This window comes from Carassius carassius, chromosome 28 (assembly GCF_963082965.1).
Source record: "Carassius carassius chromosome 28, fCarCar2.1, whole genome shotgun sequence".
Classification (NCBI taxonomy): Eukaryota; Metazoa; Chordata; class Actinopteri; order Cypriniformes; family Cyprinidae; genus Carassius; species Carassius carassius.
In genome coordinates, this window is record NC_081782.1 from 16272948 (window position 1) to 16296041 (window position 23094).

The following is a 23094-nucleotide window of genomic DNA, read 5'->3' on the forward strand; positions in this document are numbered from 1 at the left end:
TTGGGCGCCAAATAGGAAAAGGATCTGCCGCCTGCAGTTGATTTTGATATTCTAGGTATTATCAAATTGCCTGAGTTTTGAGAACGTAGCGGACGTAGAGGATTGTAATGTAAAATGAGCTCATTCAAATACTGAGGTGCTAAACCATTCAGGGCTTTATAAGTAATAAGCAATATATTAAAATCTATGCGATGCTTGATAGGGAGCCAGTGCAGTGTTGACAGGACCGGGCTAATATGATCATATTTCCTGGTTCTAGTAAGAACTCTTGCTGCTGCATTTTGGACTAACTGTAGTTTGTTTACTAAGCGTGCAGAACAACCACCCAATAAAACATTACAATAATCTAACCTTGAGGTCATAAATGCATGGATTAACATTTCTGCATTTGACATTGAGAGCATAGGCCGTAATTTAGATATATTTTTGAGATGGAAAAATGCAGTTTTACAAATGCTAGAAATGTGGCTTTCTAAGGAAAGATTGCGATCAAATAGCACACCTAGGTTCCTAACTGATGACGAAGAATTGACAGAGCAACCATCAAGTCTTATACAGTGTTCTAGGTTATTACAAGCGGAGTTTTTAGGTCCTATAATTAATACCTCTGTTTTTTTCAGAATTTAGCAGTAAGAAATGACTCGTCATCCAGTTTTTTATATCGACTATGCAATCCATTAGTTTTTCAAATTGGCGTGTTTCACCGGGCTGCGAAGAAATATAGAGCTGAGTATCATCAGCATAACAGTGAAAGCTAACACCATGTTTCCTGATGATATCTCCCAAGGGTAACATATAAAGCGTGAAGAGTAGCGGCCCTAGTACTGAGCCTTGAGGTACTCCATACTGCACTTGTGATCGATAGGATACATCTTCATTCACTGCTACGAACTGATAGTGGTCATATAAGTACAATTTAAACCATGCTAATGCACTTCCACTGATGGCAACAAAGTGTTCAAGTCTATGCAAAAGAATGTTGTGGTCAATTGTGTCAAACGCAGCACTAAGATCCAATAAAACTAATAGAGAGATACACCCACGATCAGATGATAAGAGCAGATCATTTGTAACTCTAAGGAGAGCAGTCTCAGTACTATGATACGGTCTAAATCCTGACTGGAAATCCTCACATATACCATTTTTCTCTAAGAAGGAATATAATTGTGTGGATACCACCTTTTCGAGTATCTTGGACAGAAAAGGGAGATTCGAGATTGGTCTATAATTAACTAGTTCTTTGGGGTCAAGTTGTGGTTTTTTGATGAGAGGCTTAAAAACAGCCAGTTTGAAGGTTTTGGGGACATATCCTAATGACAATGAGGAATTAATAATAGTCAGAAGAGGATCTATGACTTCTGGAAGCACCTCTTTTAGGAGCTTAGATGGTATAGGGTCTAACATACATGTTGTTGGTTTAGATGATTTAACAAGTTTACACAATTCTTCCTCTCCTATGGTAGAGAATGAGTGGAACTGTTCCTCAGGGGGTCTATAGTACACTGTCTGATGTGATACTGTAGCTGACGGCTGAATGGTTGCAATTTTATCTCTAATAGTATCGATTTTAGAAGTAAAGTAGTTCATAAAGTCATTACTGCTGTGGTGTTGGGAAATGTCAACACTTGTTGAGGCTTTATTTTTCGTTAATTTAGCCACTGTATTGAATAAATACCTGGGGTTATGTTTGTTTTCTTCTAAAAGAGAAGAAAAGTAATCGGATCTAGCAGTTTTTAATGCTTTTCTGCAGGATATGTTACTTTCCCGCCAAGCAATACGAAATACCTCTCGTTTTGTTTTCCTCCAGCTGCGCTCCATTTTTCGGGCTGCTCTCTTTAGGGTGCGAGTATGCTCATTATACCATGGTGTCAAACTGTTTTCCTTAACCTTCCTTAAGCGTAAAGGAGCAACTTTATTTAAAGTGCTAGAAAAGAAAGAGTCCATAGTTTCTGTTACATCATCAAGTTGTTCTGAGGTTTTGGATATGCTAAGGAATTTGGATACATCAGGAAGATAACTTAAAAAGCATTCTTTTGTGTTAGAAGTGATGGTTCTTCCATACTTGTAAAAAGAAGTAGAATTTACAATTTTGGCTATATGAATTTTGCAAAGAACTAAATAATGATCTGAGATATCATCACTTGGCTGAATAATTTCAACACCATCAACATCAATTCCATGTGACAGTATTAAATCTAGAGTATGATTTCGACAATGAGTAGGTCCTGAAACGTGTTGTCTAACACCAATAGAGTTCAGAATGTCTATAAATGCTGATCCCAATGCATCGTTTTCATTATCAACATGGATATTAAAATCACCAACTATTAAAACTTTATCTGCAGCCAGAACTAACTCGGATGTAAAATCACCAAACTCTTTAATAAAGTCTGTATGGTGCCCTGGTGGCCTGTATACAGTAGCCAGTACAAACATAACAGGGGATTTATCATTAACATTTGTTTCTCTAGATAATGTTATATGAAGCACCATTACTTCAAACGAGTTATACTTGTAGCCTGCCCTCTGAGAAATCCTGAAAACGTTGTTATAAATTGAAGCAACACCTCCACCTTTGCCTTTTAGACGTGGCTCATGTTTATAACAGTAATCTTGGGGGGTGGACTCATTTAAAATAATGTAATCATCAGGTTTTAGCCAGGTTTCTGTCAAACAGAGTACATCTATATTATGATCAGTGATCATATTATTTACAAAAAGTGTTTTCGTAGAAAGGGATCTGATATTCAATACGCCAAGCTTTATCATTTGTTTATCCATATTGCTTCTGTTTTTTATTTGTTGAACCTCAATTAAATTGTTAATCTTAACTTGGTTTGGACGTTTTTTGTTTTTTCTAGTTCGGGGAACAGACACAGTCTCTATAGTGTGATATCTAGGTGAAAAAGTCTCTATGTGCTGAGAATTTAGCATGTTAAACATCCAAATAGGGGAGCACATATCCTGGATCACTGTTACAGTAATGTAAAATCTGCTTATCAATCTAGTCTTAGACCAGCTTTTGGAAAATCAGATCACTCTTCTGTGTTACTTCTTCCTACATATATACAGAGGAGTAAACAATCAAAACCTTCGTCATGTATTGTTCAGTGCTGGACGAAGGAGAGTGAAGTGAAATTACAGGGATGCTTTGATGCTACTGATTGGTCTGTGTTCCATTCAGAAAACTTGGATGAGTATTGTGATGCAGTGACTGGGTATATCGACTTCTGCATTGATTGCTGTGTTCCAAAAAAGGTAATAAAACGGCATGCTAGTCAGAACCCGTGGTACAATGCGGATGTAAATAGGAAAATACAACAGCGGGCCATGGCTTTTAAATCTGGTAATGCTGTTGCTTATAAGTTGTCCAGATACTCTTTGGAGCAGTCTATTAAAGCTGCTAAACGAGGCTATGGAGCTAAGATAGAGGGACATTTCACGGAGGCGGACCCTCGACGTATGTGGCAAGGGTTAAATTCTATCATCGCTTGGAAACCTAAAGGAGGATCTATCATTAATGTTGATCCATCCTTGCCAAACGAATTAAATGAGTTTTTTTGTCATTTTGAAACTGAATATGTTGAACCTGTTGTTTTTTCGGCTTGTAATGAGTAGAGTTTTACCATCATTCAGGAGGATGTCCAGAGGATCTTGTCCAAGACGAAGGTCAGGAAGGCACCTGGTCCGGATTGTATTCCTCCTCGTGTCCTTAAACTGTGCTCCGAGCAACTTGCTCCTGTTCTGACTGATCTTTTTAACATGTCACTTGGGAAATGCACTGTTCCAGTTAGTTTTAAAAGATCAATCATAATTCCAGTGCCCAAGAAGACACCTGTGACGTGTTTGAATGACTATCGGCCAGTGGCCCTCACATCTGTCTTGATGAAAACCTTTGAGAGGTTGGTGTTGGACTTTGTTAGAGATCAAATCCCTATGTCTGTGGACCCACTACAATTTGCATATAGGAAAAACAGAAGTGTTGAGGATGCCATTATCTTTGCTTTGAACTCTGTCTATAAGCATCTTGATGCACATAAATCATATGCTAGAATGCTATTTATAGACTATAGTTCAGCTTTTAACTCAATGGTCCCAACAAAGCTCTTTCACAAATTGAAATGTCTTGGACTCGATGATGCCATTTGTAAATGCATTTTAAATTTCTTTACTTGTCGACCACAAAGGGTCAAAATTAATGGCTGTATTTCAGATGAGTTGTATGTTAGCACTGGTTCACCACAGGGGTGTATCTTGAGCCCCCTATTGTTCACATTGTAGCATCCTATGATAATAATGTGATAATCAAATATGCCGATGATACAACTATCATTGGGCTGATTAGTTCAAACGATGAATCTCAGTATCGCGAGGAGGTGGAGAATGTTGTTCAATGGAGAAAAAACAACAACTTGCTTTTGAACACTTCAAAAACGTGTGAACTTGTTATTGATTTTTGTCACAATAGGAATCAGTTGCCTATTACTATCTATGATTCTGATGTGTAGATTATTGAGAAATGTAAATTTTTGGGTGTGACTCTTTCTCATGACTTGAACTGGAGCTCTAATACAACTAGAATTGCTATGAAAGCGAGACAGCGCCTCTTCTTTTTACGTAGGCTTCGAGAGTTTACTCGAAATACTAAGATTCTTTTGAATTTTTACTATTGTGTAATTGAGAGTGTTCTAACTAGTTGTATTACTTTGTGGTTTGGTAATCTCACCTTAAAAGAGAAGAAGGCTTTGAACAAAGTGGTTCGCTCAGCCAGCAGGATCACTGAATGCACTTTGCCGCTCCTGGAGGTTACATATAAAGCTAGACTCTTGAATCGAGCTTTAAAACTTGTTAATGATGCCTCAGGCCATCCTGCAGGGACCATCTTTGAGATGCTTCCCTCAGGGAGAAGGTATCGCTCGGTCAAATGTTCTACTGATCGCCATTTAAACAGTTTCTTTCCCCAAGCTGTAATCATTTTAAACAAAGCACTTTAAATTAGGCACTTTAAATTTATGTGTGGTTTTTATTGTAAAGCATTTTACTTTTGAGCTTTTATGTGGCATCTGCTTGTCTGTTTTATGTTATGTCCTTTATGTGTCTGAGATTGTACTTTGAGCTTCTTGCACATCTTTTCCAATGTGGTTTTATACTGCAAATGGCTAATAAAGTGAACTGAACTGAACTGACGTAAGTCTAAGATCGGACACAACCCCACATCCTTCTTTGGAACTATGAAATACCGGCTGTAAAACCCCGATTCCCTGTCTAGAGGAGGGACCACCTCGATGGCCTCCTTCCTTAATAGGGTATTCACTTCTTGTTCCATAACCAGAGGCTGCCGGGGGCCGACTATTGTCGGTGTAACCCCGTTGAATATTGGCGGTGGATGACCGAACTGAATGCAGTAGCCTTTTCTACCGTATGCAGGACCCAGTGAGATACATTTGGCAGTAGTTTCCACGCTGCTAAATAATCTACTAAGGGAATCAGTCTCTCGAAACTGATCTCTGGTGTAAGAGGCCCCCGAAGGGGCGGTGAGCGTCCTAGCTCTGCTACGCTCACGGAAATAACTAGGAGCAGTGCTCACTGGAGGCCGCTGCGCCCTGAAACTCTGGCAGGGTTGGCAGACCGACCTCCCAAGGGCACTGAGGTGAGACGGGCACCGTATACTGAGGTGGACCGTGCTCTACCCCAGTAGGGGCTGCCCTCTGAATCCCTAAGCCACTGGTGTCAGGATTTCTTTGTCGAGGACTTCCTGGTCTCGATGACTGTTCGCAGGTCTGACTTGGGCCTGGAAGTCCCCAACTCAGACCGTCGCTGAGGCCCTCGGTCCCAACGTGGAGGAGCATGAGTGCTCCCTCCTCGAAGAGAGCCCTCCGGGATTGAAGCGTCCGCATTGGCAATCGCTCACAATGCTGACACCCGAGAGCCGACTCAGCGTGCTCTCAGCGATCCCAGCCAAGCCACGCACAGACTGTGTGTACCCCCACCCGCGATGTAACGGGAGCAGGGAAGAACACACTATCTATAACGTGGCTTGGAATCGCCCCTCACATACTTGGTCTTTGCCTTGACTTTAGGCATATTGAGCTGTTTTATTTTTAAGAGAGACAACAATAAATAGGACCAACAGGACAGACTTTTGACATGCACACACAGAGCGCTTGCTGACAGACGGGAAGCTGAAGCCAGCTGCGTGGCACGTGCTTTTATAGCTTCCTGGTCGCTACGTCACGCCCTTCCATTGGACAGATTGCACACGATATTCAGAGTCGGTCTCGTCAGGGACGTTCCCCAAAGCGTTCGACGCAGCTCGAGTTCCTGAAAAGGAACTATAGATCTCCTGGAAGATTTGTTATGTTTGGATGATTCTAGAGACCTTCATGATTACGTAGATATATATATATATATATATATATATATATATATATATATATATATATATATATATATATATATATTAGTGCTGTCAACGTTAACGCGTTAACGCATGCGATTAATTTTTGTCTGGTTTAACGTGTCAAAATATTTAACGCAATTAACGCAGCATCCGTATTTTCTGCCATCTGTTGGCTAGCTTTACATTATATGATCATGCTCTTATTCATTTAAATGCTTTTAAACATTTCAACTCTCAGCGATCCCAGGCAAGCCACGCACAGACTGTGTGTACCCCCACCCGCGATGTAACGGGAGCAGGGAAGAACACACTATCTATAACGTGGCTTGGAATCGCCCCTCACATACTTGGTCTTTGCCTTGACTTTAGGCATATTGAGCTGTTTTATTTTTAAGAGAGACAACAATAAATAGGACCAACAGGACAGACTTTTGACATGCACACACAGAGCGCTTGCTGACAGACGCGAAGCTGAAGCCAGCTGCGTGGCACGTGCTTTTATAGCTACCTGGTCGCTACGTCACCCCGCCCGTGACGTCACGCCCTTCCATTGGACAGATTGCACACGATATTCAGAGTCGGTCTCGTCAGGGACGTTCCCCAAAGCGTTCGACGCAGCTCGAGTTCCTGAAAAGGAACTATAGATCTCCTGGAAGATTTGTTATGTTTGGATGATTCTAGAGACCTTCATGATTACGTATATATATATATATATATATATATATATATATATATATATATATATATATATATATATATATATATATATTAGTGCTGTCAACGTTAACGCGTTAACGCATGCGATTAATTTTTGTCTGGTTTAACGTGTCAAAATATTTAACGCAATTAACGCAGCATCCGTATTTTCTGCCATCCGTTGGCTAGCTTTACATTATATGATCATGCTCTTATTCATTTAAATGCTTTTAAACATTTCAAGCGCGGCAAGACAAAAGAGAATGCGCTGTCTGTGAATGCCCTTATGTGACACATACACACGTACACACACACACACACACACACACACACAATGCATAGACAGGGCGCCAGAATCCAGTTCTCTTAAGCGCTTGAACTAACAATAAACATCCCAAAGTGCCAGTTTTGTCGATTATCCTCATAAGAGCAATCTTAAATGATTTATATAAAGTCTAAAATGAACAAAAAGAGTTGTGAGAGAATGAGGCGAGATCCATAGACAGTATATAAACGGTGAGATCCGCGTGTCTGTCTGCTCTTAAAGGGACAGCAGCCAATAAAGCTTCCTGTCAGTAAAGTTAAAGAACAAAGGGAACAGAGAAAATGACTCGCTGCTCTTGACTAAATAACTTTTGTAGCTTTAATAAGGATTAACTATTTAATTTATAGTTTATGCAGTGCAGACTGCATATGACTTTGATAACTTTATTAAATTTCTGTATATTTCCTAACTGTTAAGACAGGAAGGGCAGGAGTAAACATGACATTTATTATGGGTTTATGTTAGCATTGTTTTAAGTTTACTTAAATTAAAAACTGTTATATTTTTGAAGCCTTATAATAAATGTAAAAAATAAAAATAAAAAAAAATCAGTAGCTGTATTAATATCAGTAATACTGGCCTTCATTCATAAAAAGATGTCATTTAAACAAGTATTTAAATTTAACTGTGAAATTATTACATTAAAAATATATTAAAAACGCACAAAAACATTTCTTTTTTTATTGCGATTAATTGCGATTAATCACAGAAAAAATGTGTGATTAATCTAGTTAAAGTTTTTAATCGATTGACAGCACTAATATATATATATATATATATATATATATATACACACACACACACACACACACACGGAAGGATGCAAAAGAGGAGCGACTATAGTGAAGGACGAGAGAGGACCAGGCCTGGGCTTTATTTTGTGTTTGGTTTTGTTTGTGCGCGGCACGCATCCGTGAGGGGCTGTCGCGCTATTTTGTGTTTATTTTGTTATTAAAGTTTTGATTTGAATGCTTGCCGGTTCCCTCCTCCTTCTCCCCTTACTATGAAGGTTTTTATATTGTTACACTGGTGCCGAAACCAGGGAGGAAGGAGGGATGCACATTTTGCATTTTGACAACTATAAAACTGGTAACTTTACAATATGCTCTTTATATAGTATACCCAAAGGCTTATAAATCCTGAAAGAAAGCCCACAACTTCTCAAAACAGTTAAAAATGATGTATAATTTCATTCTAAACAAGTTTGCGAAATTAAAGAGAGATTGGGCAAAAAATAACACTATATAAGTTACAATGGTTAAAAACAGAGTGTTGTATGATAAATTGCAATCATAACCACTAAATGGCAGCGGAGGACCACTAATGGGCTTATTAAATGCACTAAAACAGTACTGTTCATATTTTGTCTTATGAATTCATGCTTAGACATTATAAATTCACTATTATAATATTTAAAATCTCATTGAGTCAAAGTTGACCATTTTGGTCATACAGACATATCAGTTTTTACAATTATGCCAGATTATGTGAAACCTGAAAATGATATATAAACTTGCAATAAGTATTGTGTCACCTATCACTTATTCCAAAATCTATATCTGCAACAAAATGAGTCTGCATGTATGTCAGTGTATGTGTGTGTCTATTTTTGTGCAAGCATGCTTATTGAGTATTAATATACTAGTTTAATAATTTCATTTCTGTGTGTGTGTGTGTGTGTCTGTGAGCCTATTCTCCATTTTGGATGTGTTTTACTGTCAGCAATAGCATACCACCTTAAAGGCCTGTGGCAAGCCAATGTGGGAAGGAGAAACCCCAAACCAGAGGAGCAGGCCCCGGCTAGGAAAAGTCATCAATCATGAGTACTTCCACCTGCTCACCCTCCAGACATGGAACCACCCACAGCTGCAGTCAATGATGACCTAATGGAGGTCATCATAAAGGTAGGATCTCTGCTTCAGTTTAGGAGAGAGGCCCGAGGAGAAGGTGCTTAAGCCTCTGGATGGTCTAGACAAGCGAAAGAGTAACCGAAGACAACTGGCTGAAGAGCAAAGCGGGTGAATTTTGTCACATGTTGCTTACTGACCTGCCTTTTCTATGCTCTGTCTCCCATTTTAAGGTGGCCCTGTGTGGAACGGACAAAGTGAACACCAACAACGAAGATACCCCAGACTGGGAAGAACTTAAGTTTCCATTTAGATTTCTTTTTGGATCCTCAATATTTCTTGGCTGAATAAAAGCCTCTATTTTGTTAACTCTCCATCTGCCTCTCTTGTGGTTTTGTTTAGTGGCAACTAAAACCTAATTTCACCCTAGGAGCCCACAGGCCTTAAACTGCTTGAACCCCAGTAATTGATGCTTTCAGCTATATTTTTATAGGCCTAAAAAACACTCACACACAATATCATCTTAAAATTTTCAATTGTACCTTTTTGTTGTCATATTCATGGGAAATGATGAAATCAGCACTGAGATAATAGAAACATCTGCACTGATGACATGAGTTTCTGTAAACAAAATGAGGTTCAGCCCATCTAAAGCTCTATAAAAACAGCACAAAGGGAGGAGAGTTAGGAGGTTCACTCCATTTGCCTTGAGGTACATCACAACCTACACCTTCTGACTTTTTTTTTTATGGCTAAGTTTTGTCAAAATGAACTTAAGCCAAAACAACAATTTGAGCAGCACGCCTAATTCAAACGAAGGAAATCAGAAGCTTTTGCTGGTGCAGGTGCTGGTGGGGATTCTTCTCTATGTGAACGGATTGATGATTTTCACTTTTTTGAAGAAAGAGGCCTTCAGGGAAACACGCTACATTCTGTTTGCTCAGACTCTTTTTGCTGACTCTGCTCTTATGCTGTTGACTGATTTAACCCTCATGGGGTCATTTTACCAGTTCCCTGTGCATATAATTCCTTGCTATATCTTCTGCACACTTACATCTTTGGTCTCTGTTGTTTCACCCATGACTCTTGTCGCCATGTGTTTGGAGCGCTATGTTGCCATATGTATGCCTTTAAGACATTCTAGCATCTCCACCCCTAAAAACACCTTCATTGGGCTTCTCGTCATATGGAGTGTCAGTTTTATCATCCCATTGTTTATTTCCATAGTCTGTTTTGTCTTTATTCCTCCTGGTGTCTTGCGCATTTATGTTGTGTGTACAGTGGAGGCTATGTTACAGATAAAATGGCTGGCAGACATGAGAGCGATTAGTCTGCAGCTCTTATTCATCATGATGTTGAGTATTATTCTCTCCACCTACATTAAGATTGTGTTGGCGGCCAGATCTGCCTCCTCCGAGAAGAAAAACTCAACAAATAAGGGTCTCAAAACTATAATTCTCCATGGTGTTCAGCTGCTTCTGTGTATGATGCAGCTTTTAATCCCTTACATAGAAATGCCATTATGGAAAGTAAATGTCATGCTGTTTGTAAATGTAAGATACTCAAATTTCATCTTGTTTTTGATCTTGCCTCGTTGTTTGAGTCCATTGGTTTATGGATTACGAGACAAAAAGTTTTATAATGCTCTTAAATATTACGCCTTTTGTGGAATTTTGGTATGTAATAAGCACAAAATAAGAGATGGAAAGATCTTTAGAGGAGTAGTAAGCATTTCCATACACAATTAAACGCATACAATGTTTTATTACTCAAATTATTGTGTAGTATATTGTTTCATTCAGATGAACCGCACCAATTCTTTTTAATAAATTATTTCTGCATATATTTTGGCTTACAGTGGGTATGCTATGTATGACAAAATATTTGATGTTTATTAAATTATTAAAATATATAATAAACATTTTATTAATAAATGTATGTGTATTGTTTAACAATTAAATATTTTACTTAATAAAATATAAATATATAAATATATCAAGGGTTGTGACTATATCAAGGTCAAGTCACTGTCTATAATATCTATATGTTGTAACTGTGTTAGGTAGTAGCTATGTGAAAATATTTAATATCAAATTTCTAATAAATAAAAGGCATTGTTTTATTTATCAAGATAGCTTTGGGACAGGCCTTTTTCTACTGATAGATTATCATCACACAAATGTAATGAATTGGAAAAAGTCAAGACAAGACAAAACGGCCCTCAAAATCTATTATTTTCTTATTTTTTTTTAAATAATTTTTAATACAATTGTTACAAGCCATTTCTTAATACTTAGGTCACCTTTTTTAAAACTACTCAGTTCTTCTTACCAAAGTTTAATCTGTATTTTCAATGTTTTCTCTTGTAAAAGTTCTTTATAAACCAAGAATGACAGCTCAATTACTGTTTAGAATATACTAAAGTATATGTTACACTACTGTACGAAATGATTGTAGATTTACATGGACTGTGTTTTTGGTGTTCTACCACAAGGCTTTAATCTGGTTTTTTGCTCAGCTATAACTTAAACCTTTTTTAATTCCTGTTCCTGAATGTTATTTTGAATATGGAGCATTTCATGTGTGCAAAACTTTTCATAATTTAGCTAAGAAAAAAAGAAAGAAAAAAATGGCTCTTAAGTGACCATGTAGTTAACCCTCTCAGGCTCAAATTAAGTTTTAGTAACTTAGTAACTTTAGTAACCTTTAGTAAAGTTTTTAGTACTCCAGATACATAAAATATGTATCTGGAGTAATAAGGTTTTTAGTTTTTAACAGTTGCAAATCACCATGGCCTGCCTTGAGAGGGTTAAATGGGGGAAAGAAATGAACCATTTTTGTATTTTACTTATCCTTGTGTGACTTGGCCTTGAATGATTTTTACGAGTTGAAATATCCCTTATCCAAAGCGCACTGGGAATTTTTTATTTTGTTATATATTTATTGATATATTTTTTAACCTCAGCAACACTGTGTCATATCTGCTCATGCAGTATATCTTACTCACCACGAGAGGTCACTGTCTAAACTCTAAGTCAGGGGTGTCAAAAAACAACTTTTTTTTGGATCTCAGTATGTAGACATCTATCCTTTTGTTTTTGTTCAGTGTGATTTGTCCTGCACCTGAGCCCAAGTCTGGGTATTGGATGTGCATATCTATTTTTTTTTTTTTAAGGGAAGATGATTTCTGTTAAAGCATCTGACACATTGTCTCTCTCAGAGATATATATTTTTTATATACAGTACAGACCAAAAGTTTGGACACACCTTCTCATTCAAAGAGTTTTCTTTATTTTCATGACTATGAAAATTGTCGAGTCACACTGAAGGCATCAATACGGTGGCCGGGAAGTGCAAAACAACATTACAAAGTGTGAAACACTTTTACAAAGCTCGAGACAAATTTACATTTTGGAAAACATTTTTACCAATCATAAAACACAATTACATGGGGAAAACAATTTTACCAAGGACGAAACAAATTTACATTTTAGAAAAAAATTAACAAGACGCAAAACACTTTTACCAGTCCCGAAACAAATTTACAATGACAGATTCTTCACGGAAAGGGAATGTACCACACACCGGAAGTGACGCGGTGAAAGGTGTTGTTGTTGTTAGTGAGCGCGGTAAATTCGTGTTGTGGAGTAAATGGCTTAAAGTTTATGGTGATCGAGCATGGACTGCGACCGAGGGATGTTTTGTCCGTTTTGTGGCAAACACATGAGCAGCTTAACGCGGTTTTGCTTTGCGTGTGGTCGGTGTTTGGAGTTCCTAAAGGACGCGGACCAGACGGAAACATCAGACATACTGCATCAATGTGTTCAATATTTTAACGAGGGCCACTCGTACGCTGTAATCGTGGACATGATGTCAAGTCTACACGGTGTAAACATCAGCTTGAGGACTCTTAAAAGTAAACTGAACGAAGCCGGGTTGTACCGCAGAAAGTCTTATTCCTCTCTAAACTCCGTGAGTAACGCCATCAGATTGGAACTTCGTGGACCTGGACAACTATTTGGCTACCGCACGATGTGGCAGGTACTTAAACAAAAGTACAATTTTCGAGTGAAGAGGGATGATGTGATGAATATGCTCCGGGAGCTTAATCCTCGAGGGTGTGAGAGCAGAACACGCAGAAGGTTTACAAGAAGAACTTACCACTCAATGGGACCTAACTATATGTGGCACGCAGATGGTTATGATAAACTTAAGCCATTCGGTTTGGCCATATCGGGATGCATAGATGGATTTTCACGTAAAGTACTGTGGCTTGAATGTGGACCAACAAACAATAACCCAACAGTGATTGCTCACTTTTTCATGTCATGTGTGCGAAACCTCGGTGTCATCCCCATGAGACTGAGGACTGATTGTGGCACTGAGAACGGCACGATGGCTGCAATTCAATGTACCCTACGCCACCATCACAGTGACTACTACTCTGGCGCATCCAGCCACATGTACGGCTCATCTATAAATAACCAGCGTATTGAGTCCTGGTGGTCTATATTTAGAAAGGGAAGGTGAGTGGTCTTCATAAAGGGTCATTGCATCTTTTGGTCATTCTAACGAGTAATGAAAAAAAAAGAAAATCGAATGACCAAAAGATGCAGACCATAAATTTTATTACGACTAATCTTTGATTTTATTATTCATATGGTTACAAGTATAACTACAATTTGTATCAATTTCAATAGGTCTCAGTTCTGGATGGAGTTATTTGCAGACCTTAGAGAAGCCGGATACTTCAACGGGAGTCATGAGCATCAGTGCCTATTGAGATATTGCTTTGGTGATGTTATTCAGAAGGACTTGGATGAGTGTGTGAGACTGTGGAACAGTCACAGGATTCGCCCTTCCAGAACAGCAGCATGTCCAGGAGGAGTGCCCAATGAACTCTACTACTTACCACACAGGTGATACATTGATTATAAACAGATAAAAGTATTATTCTAACGTTTTAGTTTACATGAAAAGAAATGCTTATGTTTTCTATTTAACATAGGTTTGGCTCCAGAGACTGCGGATTTCAAATCGAACAGGCTGAACTGGATGCCCTTCCTGAGGCTAGCCTGTCAATGACTCCTTGTGGAGACCCTAACATGCAGGAGTACTTGGACTTTGCCATGGAACACAATCAGTTACAGAAGCCAGAGAACTGGGAGTCTGCATCAGAACTATACATGAAACTAAAAGAAATGGCTCAGCTATGAAATTATCAAAAAGGGAGTTTTTTTGTAGTGGTGGAATACTGCTGTCTGTCTGAACACAATGTTTATGAATCGGTCACCCACAGCTTAATTGTTTTAAGTGTGATGTAAATTAATCAAAAATAATACGTATTTATAAAATTTTTGTAGTATAGAAAACAAAACTTCTTGAACTACTTGTTTCTTTATCTAAAACAGTGATTCACAAAGGGATCCCAGTTTGAGAGTCACAAACCTAAAACATTTTCAAAATGTTAATGGTTAGAAAAAAAAACATGCTCACATACTGTTACATTATAAAAACAATTGTGGCAACTGCACTTTAAAGTGAACCTTTAACAACAACGTTTACAGAGTCTTAACTCTAGGGGTCATCTATTTAGCTTAAAAACAGCCAAATCCTGGACTATTTTGAATTCCAAAGTCCATTTGTGACTTAAACAAAGTGTATGAGTCTAGGAGTGGTAATTTCAAGGCGTTTGAACATGTATTTGCTATTGGGAAAGCAGAGTCATCCAGGAACTCTATTTGTGGCAGCGGTTCCAAGCCAGATGGGGGAAGTGAAGACAGCCCAGTTGCAAACATCAAAACATCTTCCACAGACACAGCAGCCTGGCCTTCTGCAAAGAAAAACAAATCAGATACATAATTAGGGGTTCAAGTTCAAAGAGCTGAAACCCTATTGTAATTGTACTGATTTTTATTATTATAAATTTTACAGTTCTGTTATCACATGATGCATATCATCTTAGAAACCTACTTGCACGAACTAGTCGTTGATTTTTAGCTCAATCGCAACCAAACAAGTGCAGTACAATTCTCTGGACTCTCTAGATCAATAATTAAAAAAAAAAAAAAAAACCTTTACCATTTGGGTAGCCATAACAGGGTCATTTAGAAAATTGGCATTGCAAAACACTCAAAAGCCTATAAATCCTAAACGAAAACTCAGAACTTCACCAAAATTGGTGAGCATATGAGACATAAAATTCCAAAGAAGCATGCAAAATTCATCAATCATCGTCAACTTTCAAAAAGGCTATGGTAAATTGCCTGTAATGGCCTTTTCCTTCTGTGATTTAGGTGGTTACATTATTGCTAAATAAAACTTAATGTCTTTTGATGCTTATGTGCTTAAGGGCTGGCAATGCTTGAACCCCGATAAATGCTGCTTGCAGCTTTGATTGCCATGTGTTTTCTTAACTAGTTATAAAAAACTAAATCTAACTAACCTTCACAATCAAGGAGATAGTCTGCCCAGTAGCCCATGGTTTGACTTTCTTTAAGTCTTCGATTACTCCCCGAAGGACTGAGGTCAGGTTTGAAGAGTCTCTCAAGGTCAAAAGCAGTGAGTTGCTTTTCAGAGTGGCACAGGGCAGGGGCCAGCAAAGTAGGGTGTTGCTGTAGTGCAGTCAAAAACCCCAGGGTTGAAAGACCCTCCCTGAATCTACAGAGTGAACACACACATTGTTTCAGTGCTGTGTAGTGGCAACTGAATTTAAATTAAAGTATTAAATATAATTTTCTCTACAATTACTATCCACCTTAACAAACGTAAATTTGTGTGTGTGTGTGTGTGGGGGGGGGGGGGTGTATGTTGAAAACTGATTTAAAAGAACCCTATTTTCACATTGCACGTTAAAATTAATTGTTACAAACTAAGTATTACACACAGAAGCAGAAGACTGGAATGACACAGATGGCTGAGTGGCTTGTGCACTTACAAAGTCTACATGCCCCACGCACTTTTTCAAAACAGCAACAAGTCATCAAGAGTTTGATGGATCAAGTGAGCCTTAAACCATCACTCTGGTGCCAGATGTGCAGTAGAGGTGGATCGATCACTTTAAGGGGTAACTGGACTGATTTTCCTCATGAACTCTATGGAGGACTTAGTCAGGAGGAAAAACCTGAGATCTAATTTCTGTTTTTGCCTTGTTATTATGATGTATTGTGTGTAGATTGACGAGGAAAAAAGAATAATATCTATTTTAAATTGAATCTATAAGGTATGAAGACTTAATTGAAGGCACTGTAGTTTGACAAGGCACAGAATGAAGCGACATTACATATCAGTTGAAATACACTAAGTTACAAATTCTGTCACAGTGACAAATTGGTAACGGATATACATGCTTGCATAAACCAAAGATAAACCTGAGGTATTTCAAACTAAAACTTCTTATATAAATACATAAAAAAGAAGAAAATCTCATCACTACAAATATCCTCTTACCTGTCAATTACAGATGAGTTGCGGTCAATAATATACCACTGGAGGTAGTCTGAAACAATTTCTCTCTTTTCTTCTACAGTAGCCACATGTCTCAGACACCCTGCTGTCTGTAACATTGTACTGTGTCTCATCATACATTCGTGCAGAGCATCCAATGAAGCAGCATTCTCAATCTGAAAAAGATGAAAAGGGGAATAAACACCCCAGTCAGTAACTGTTAGCACTATCTCTTTGCCTATTTTTTTTAATGAGATACATACACAGCATAGTGTAATCTTACACCATCAAAAATGAATGAATTAATTAAACAAATTCTGTACTGGATATAGGAAGTAAACACTGTCTCAAAACACTGCAGGAACTATGTAAAACTCTGCCCTACCATCCCGTAGCCTTATGCTATTCTCACCTCTTGCAAAGCTTTCCCTATTTCTTCATCAGTTATTAAATTAACTGGTGCTTTAAATGAAGGCTGGCCTGCAAGATAATGTACAAGATCTTTCGACAGGAAATGGGGTCCTGGACCTCCATGCACAACTGACACCGCAATCATCTTTCCTGCCAGGTAGTATGCATCCTCCCTAACAGCTGTGAATTAATTCATATTGCAAAATTAAAACAAACAATGCATTATATACTGTAATATACAAGCATTTGTCATGTGATATATATGGTCAATGATCATTAACAAACCATTAGTAGCCTATAATACACATCTAACAAATATGCATACCCTTTGCATTGTAGACCAAGAATCGATGTCCTTCTGGTCCATCAAAAATGGGCCGGTCTTTTAGATGTTTCATTAGTAGAGTTAAAAACTCTCGTCTTGGACCACCAGTGTCAATTCCCTCTTCCAGAACACCAGTATCATCAGTAAATTTGACCAGCATGTCACAGGTTTCTGAATATGTTGCACGCTTGAAACCTCTGACTGCCCCATCCCAAACATTTGCCCTTGAGATGTTGAACCGGCTGACTCTTTTATGATCAATAGGAAGTGACAGGTTTGCTATGATGTCAGATAATGTAATGTCTGTCTCCTCCCTGTAATGACAAAAAGTGACTTAATTTGTGGATATTCCAGATATACCAGAACTATAGTACAGTGAAAAAACAGGAGTGCTATAGTCAAAAGCTGTCATATTACATTGTTGTGTGTTGGAAATTCTGCACATTGACAGCAACCAGCTCTTCGTCCCCTTGTTCAACATTTGGTGCATACAGGTCTGTGTATTTACTGTTGAGAAATTATCATTTCCATGTTAAAACATCTTACAAACAAAAATGTCCTCCCCGTTAAATCAGTTAAATAAAGTTAAATTATGTCAGTCATTATGATTTTTTTTTATTATTTACCTGTAGCAAGACGTTTTTTCTGGATTTTTTTCAGGTGGATCCAGATCCTCAGCATCAGATATAACTATCTAAAAAAAAAAGATTAAAATATCTGTAACAACAACAACAGCAACACTGAAAGCAAGAAATGTCATGGTGCCAGTCTGCCTTATTACCTGTCCTGGCTGAATTGTTGATGGATGTCCTGGTGCATCTCTGAAACATGATAAAACATACAAATGATTAGCTCCATGATAAAGGCTATAATATAGTTTTGAGTAAAATGTAGTATTATAGGGAACAGAAAGATTTATAAAAAAAAAAAATATTATTTTATAAAATCACATTACACATACAGTATTTCCTGTTTGAAGTTCATCAGAGCGAATTCTCTGATCACATCAACAACTTAAAGATCTATTATTTAAAACTTTCATGAAATTTGGTATCAAGCCTTCGTCAGCGAGTCAAATGGATGAAATGAGAGACAATGGGTCTTTTCTAGTGGCCAATGTGTTCTGGGCTAGAGTGGGTGTTTTAGACATCTTAAAACCAGCAGGTGTACTTGGGGCCTACAGTCAAATCATGTACACATAATGTATACACCAAGATTCATATTGGTTGATTACCACTAGAAAAAAAATAAATAAAATAATATATATATAGTCTCTCATTACATCTCCCCCACTTCATTCTCATGTTGTTGTTTTTTAAGGTCTGGTTAATTTGTCATTTGTGTTTATTCATCTGCAAGAGCTTATTGTTATGTTTTTAGGAAACACCAATAAGCTCTTGCAGGTGAATTAAGTAAAGCTCACACAAGCAGCTGTGGGTCCTTTAGTTAGGGAGTGAGGAGGCACCCTCAGTCCGTTACAGAAACGACCTGTAGCAACGTTGAGCTTATGTGCGATCTTGCTTTATTTCCAGGTGAACAAAAATGATAAAACATTTCCAAAACAGCAATATAAATGTGTATGTGTATAAGGAGTGAAATATCTGCTTGTAGTTTTATCACAATTTTGAGAGTTAAATGAATTTTTTTTTCAATCTGGTAGTAAAAGCACTGTAGCCCAATAAGATATGAGTTATTACTATTATTTCCAGTCAAGAAGTAAATAAATAATTTCTACCCATGCACGCCTGAAATTTCCTTTGTGTACAAGTGTGCAACACCTACCTTTCATCTTCCAGCTTGAGTTTGGGAGTACTTTGATTTTGTGGTTCAAAAACCTGAGAGGAAACAGATAAAATTATCAACAGCTTTCAACAGCTTCCATTATTGTTCCATTACCACGTACATCAATGCTGAATGGTTTCCTGTTTTACTGTATAATAGTTACTGCAAAATAATCAAAACAAACCATTTTCCACAAAATTATTGACCAGGACAAAGATTGTATGCGTAAAATCCAATGCACATCTAATAAATAAATACAAACATACGTAACTATAAATTATTTTTGAAATAACTGATGTACCAAAGTGTCAGCTCGATTGAATTCAGCTGTGCTCCTTGTTGTGATGACAATTTCAGAATCAGAGTCTGAGGTATCATCCACTGAAAAAAAATAAACCAAACAAACATTATCGATCGTCCAGCAGAGTATCAAAATATGTAAAAATATTGAATCATGAGATTCACGAACCTCTTTTATAGTGTTTTTCTAGGCAAATGAAAAAAGTGATCCTGGAATATGCTTTTCCTATTTCCTTTTTATATTCTGCCAATTTGAATGGCCTTTCTGACCCAGGCACATGGACCACCTGTGAGCAGTCTGGATACAAAAGGACGTAAGGTCCTTCGTGCATGTCCTTGTTAAATGTTCTCATTTTCTGTACAGCTTGTTTCAGTAGTTCAGGAGCTGCTACCTCTGGGTCTGTAAATAACGGGAGTGTTTTTCCTCTTAGAGGTTTTAAATCGGTCCCATCAGTTTCATGTGGCACCATCAATCCTACATTTATCTAGTAAAATAACAAAGATATATAATTAATGTATACATAGGTAAAATAAAAATACACATACACACAAATACATATAGCGCATTGCAAAATTGTATAGGACAGTCAGTACAATTTACCTGGACGTGTTTTCTTTCTTTAGGCTTAAATCTTCCTTTTGGCCCATAGTTAAAAGACTGCCGTTCTTTTGACTTCGAGCTTCTGTACTCCATGAACTGTCTATATGATGGGCATGGTTGTTCTGCTGAAATGTATAGAGTTCCGTTTCAAAACAGAAAATTATAAGCTGCTCAAAAAAATCATTATTAGCATAACTGATTTTTATTCACATTGCCTCAGATAGCTAGCATTTTGATACACTAAAAAAAAAAACAATTAACAACTTACTTTGCTTAGTACTGTCCGGTGTTCTGACATATAATGCTACCTATCAGATTATGCTACCAACACTGTATTTATCATACTGTAAGGGTAGGTTTAGGGTTGGGGTAGGTGTACATGTTAATAAAGCCTCACACCTTATTAATATCATGCATGAAGCAAAATCTGATAGGTAACACTTTTCGCTATCGAATTATGCTACCATTGGTTTTAATGGGAGGTAGCATTTTTCGACAAGGCAGCACAAATCGACAGAACACCGGCTGTCGAGACGTCCCCGGTGTTTCCGTCTGGTCCGCGTCCTTTAGGAACTCCAAACACCGACCACACGCAAAGCAAAACCGCGTTAAGCTGCTCATGTGTTTGCCACAAAACGGACAAAACATCCCTCGGTCGCAGTCCATGCTCGATCACCATAAACTTTAAGCCATTTACTCCACAACACGAATTTACCGCGCTCACTAACAACAACGACACCTTTCACCGCGTCACTTCCGGTGTGTGGTACATTCCCTTTCCGTGAAGAATCTGTCATTGTAAAATTGTTTCGGGACTGGTAAAAGTGTTTTGCGTCTTGTTAATTTTTTTCTAAAATGTAAATTTGTTTCGTCCTTGGTAAAAGTGTTTTCCCCATGTAATTGTGTTTTATGATTGGTAAAAATGTTTTCCAAAATGTAAATTTGTCTCGAGCTTTGTAAAAGTGTTTCACACTTTGTAATGTTGTTTTGCACTTCCCGGCCACGGTACATCAAGGACTATTTGACCAAGAAGGAGAGTGATGGGGTGCTGCGCCAGATGACCTGGCCTCCACAGTCACCGGACCTGAACCCAATCGAGATGGTTTAGGGGTGAGCTGGACCGCAGACAGAAGGCAAAAGGGCCAACAAGTGCTAAGCATCTCTCGGGGAACTCCTTCAAGACTGTTGGAAGACCATTTCAGGTGACTACCTCTTGAAGCTCATCAAGAGAATGCCAAGAGTGTGCAAAGCAGTAATAAAAGCAAAAGGTGGCTACTTTGAAGAACCTAGAATATGACATATTTTCAGTTGTTTCACACTTTCTTGTTATGTATATAATTACATATATAATTCCACATGTGTTAATTCATAGTTTTGATGCCTTCAGTGTGAATCTACAATTTTCATAGTCATGAAAATAAAGAAAACTCTTTGAATGAGAAGGTGTGTCCAAACTTTTGGTCTGTACTGTATAAAAATTATTAAACGCAATTTCGGAAGGAGTACATCAATCAAATCTTCCAATTAATTCCAAGGTTTAAAACCAGCTTCTTACCACTTCCCGTTATTAGTTCATTCGACATCCCTCCTCCTACAGTTTTGCCTGTTATAGGGGCAATCAGAGCTCGAGTAGAATATCCTCTCTGATCCCCTCTATAGCAGACAGCAAACCAAATCTGTTACTTACGTTAAGATTATATGGGCACACAAACTCGTGAAAACACAGAAAACCACTAAATTCACAAATACACTCTGATCATCACAATGATCTGACCTCAGATATATTAACCATTGGCAGCAATTTACAGGAAGCAATAATGAAACTAGCAGGAACAAAGATCAATCAGAGAATAGGAGATGAAGGAGTATCACATTAACTTCTCTTTCATTTATTATGATCTGTCTCCCCAATAGAACTGAATAGGATACTGCAGGTGATGTGCATGTTCACATTGTCATATAATATGAATGTAAAAGCATACTGAAGTCTACATTTGTAGATATTTAGATATCTCATCCAGTCTCATGATGGAAAACAAGTGTCTGGTGGAGATATTAAACTTAAACTAACAACTTATTTGCTTTTTCTTTATATTTTAACCAAATGTTACTTTTTTATACAACATGCGCTTTCTATCATTGTGAGATTCCAGACACATGAGACTTTTTAAATACTGTAATTACAACCTTATTTCCTCAGAAGCTGTGAACTGTCAGGTAATAATTTATGCAGAATAGTGGACTCTACTGTCACAGGTGAAGGTGGTGCTATGCAGCATGAGTCCTATCAGTGACAGATGTTTTGCCCTAAAGAGCTGGTTCAGGCTGTCAGGATAGGCCCCATGACCCCCTTGGTAAAACAACGGGTTCATTCTTTGCTCCACTGCTGACCTCATTGTCTCATTGTGGAGTGAAAATCCAGAGTTGCATTCAGCTCAGTGGTCAGACAGCTGCTGGTGTGCAGCATCTCTGCTGTGATGGAGGTGAGTGGATGAGAGAGAGAGAAGAGCTTGAGCAGCTACCACCAGGAAACCCCTGGATCCAAACAACCAAAACATGGTGAGTTTCTCCCATTATGCTATATAATATCTAATAATATGCTTCTTCTGTTAGCAGTATGTGCTGTGTTTAGCCAGATTAAGACAATGTCTGTATTATATTTTCAGTTTATATGAGAATGAAATGCTTGAAAGATTCTGTTTGCCTGTGATAATTTTTTTTTAAACAAGAACCTGTTTGTTCTTTACCAATTCTTCATTTACATTGAAATGAGCACAACTGATTTTTGTGATTATATATTCTGTTGTTTACATGATAATTTCAGATCTTTAGTGTCAAACTATAATGTTATCTGACTTGACAACTTTTTATTGTATGTATGTTAACAAAGCAAGTAAACAAAGGAAATACTCTAGTATTTCTATAATCAACTCATCAAATAGAGTATCGCTACACTGCTAC

At 37.8% G+C, this 23094-nt stretch overlaps 3 protein-coding genes across 5 annotated transcripts; 2 read left to right on the plus strand and 1 right to left on the minus strand.

Annotated features, from left to right (window-relative positions):
- The first annotated feature begins 10035 nt into the window (after nt 1–10035).
- On the plus strand, nt 10036–11016 carry LOC132108437 (odorant receptor 131-2-like). Its single transcript, XM_059515142.1, has one exon. It carries the CDS (start codon nt 10036–10038, stop codon nt 11014–11016), a length of 981 nt encoding a protein of 326 aa, XP_059371125.1.
- Nucleotides 11017–12607: 1591 nt separating this feature from the next.
- On the plus strand, nt 12608–14484 carry LOC132108438 (uncharacterized). The gene is made up of 3 exons (XM_059515143.1): nt 12608–13794; nt 13969–14187; nt 14277–14484. The coding sequence occupies exons 1-3, from the start codon at nt 12947–12949 to the stop codon at nt 14482–14484; spliced, it is 1275 nt and encodes a 424-aa protein (XP_059371126.1). The 5' UTR covers nt 12608–12946.
- Nucleotides 14485–14606: 122 nt separating this feature from the next.
- Nucleotides 14607–20252, minus strand: LOC132108439 (G2/M phase-specific E3 ubiquitin-protein ligase-like). Of its 3 annotated transcripts, XM_059515144.1 has the most exons (12): nt 20134–20252; nt 19702–20017; nt 19534–19613; nt 19233–19285; nt 18232–18271; nt 18077–18144; nt 17868–17957; nt 17451–17764; nt 17127–17305; nt 16718–16890; nt 15714–15928; nt 14611–15101 (listed from the first exon to the last, which is right to left on the minus strand). In XM_059515144.1, exons 1-12 carry the CDS (start codon nt 20224–20226, stop codon nt 14866–14868), a joined length of 1857 nt encoding a protein of 618 aa, XP_059371127.1. In that variant the 5' UTR covers nt 20227–20252; the 3' UTR covers nt 14611–14865. The 3 variants fall into 3 exon arrangements, with proteins under 3 accessions (XP_059371129.1, XP_059371127.1, XP_059371128.1); XM_059515146.1 differs by lacking the exon at nt 15714–15928 and having other exon boundaries at nt 14607–15101; XM_059515145.1 differs by lacking the exon at nt 14611–15101 and having other exon boundaries at nt 15709–15928.
- Between the last annotated feature and the right edge of the window lie 2842 nt (nt 20253–23094).

Excerpts from the sequence above, each read along its gene's own strand:
- LOC132108438 (XM_059515143.1), top strand. The coding sequence starts at position 12,947 with ATGGACTGCGACCGAGGGATGTTTTGTCCGTTTTGTGGCAAACACATG. Across the intron at positions 13,795-13,968 it reads TCTATATTTAGAAAGGGAAG|GTCTCAGTTCTGGATGGAGT; the intron begins GTGAGTGGTCTT and ends CAATTTCAATAG. Across the intron at positions 14,188-14,276 it reads CTCTACTACTTACCACACAG|GTTTGGCTCCAGAGACTGCG; the intron begins GTGATACATTGA and ends TATTTAACATAG.
- LOC132108437 (XM_059515142.1), top strand. The coding sequence starts at position 10,036 with ATGAACTTAAGCCAAAACAACAATTTGAGCAGCACGCCTAATTCAAAC.
- LOC132108439 (XM_059515144.1), bottom strand. The coding sequence starts at position 20,226 with ATGGAGTACAGAAGCTCGAAGTCAAAAGAACGGCAGTCTTTTAACTAT. Across the intron at positions 18,272-19,232 it reads CTCAAGCTGGAAGATGAAAG|AGATGCACCAGGACATCCAT; the intron begins GTAGGTGTTGCA and ends ATCATGTTTCAG. Across the intron at positions 17,958-18,076 it reads GAAAAAACGTCTTGCTACAG|TAAATACACAGACCTGTATG; the intron begins GTAAATAATAAA and ends ATTTCTCAACAG.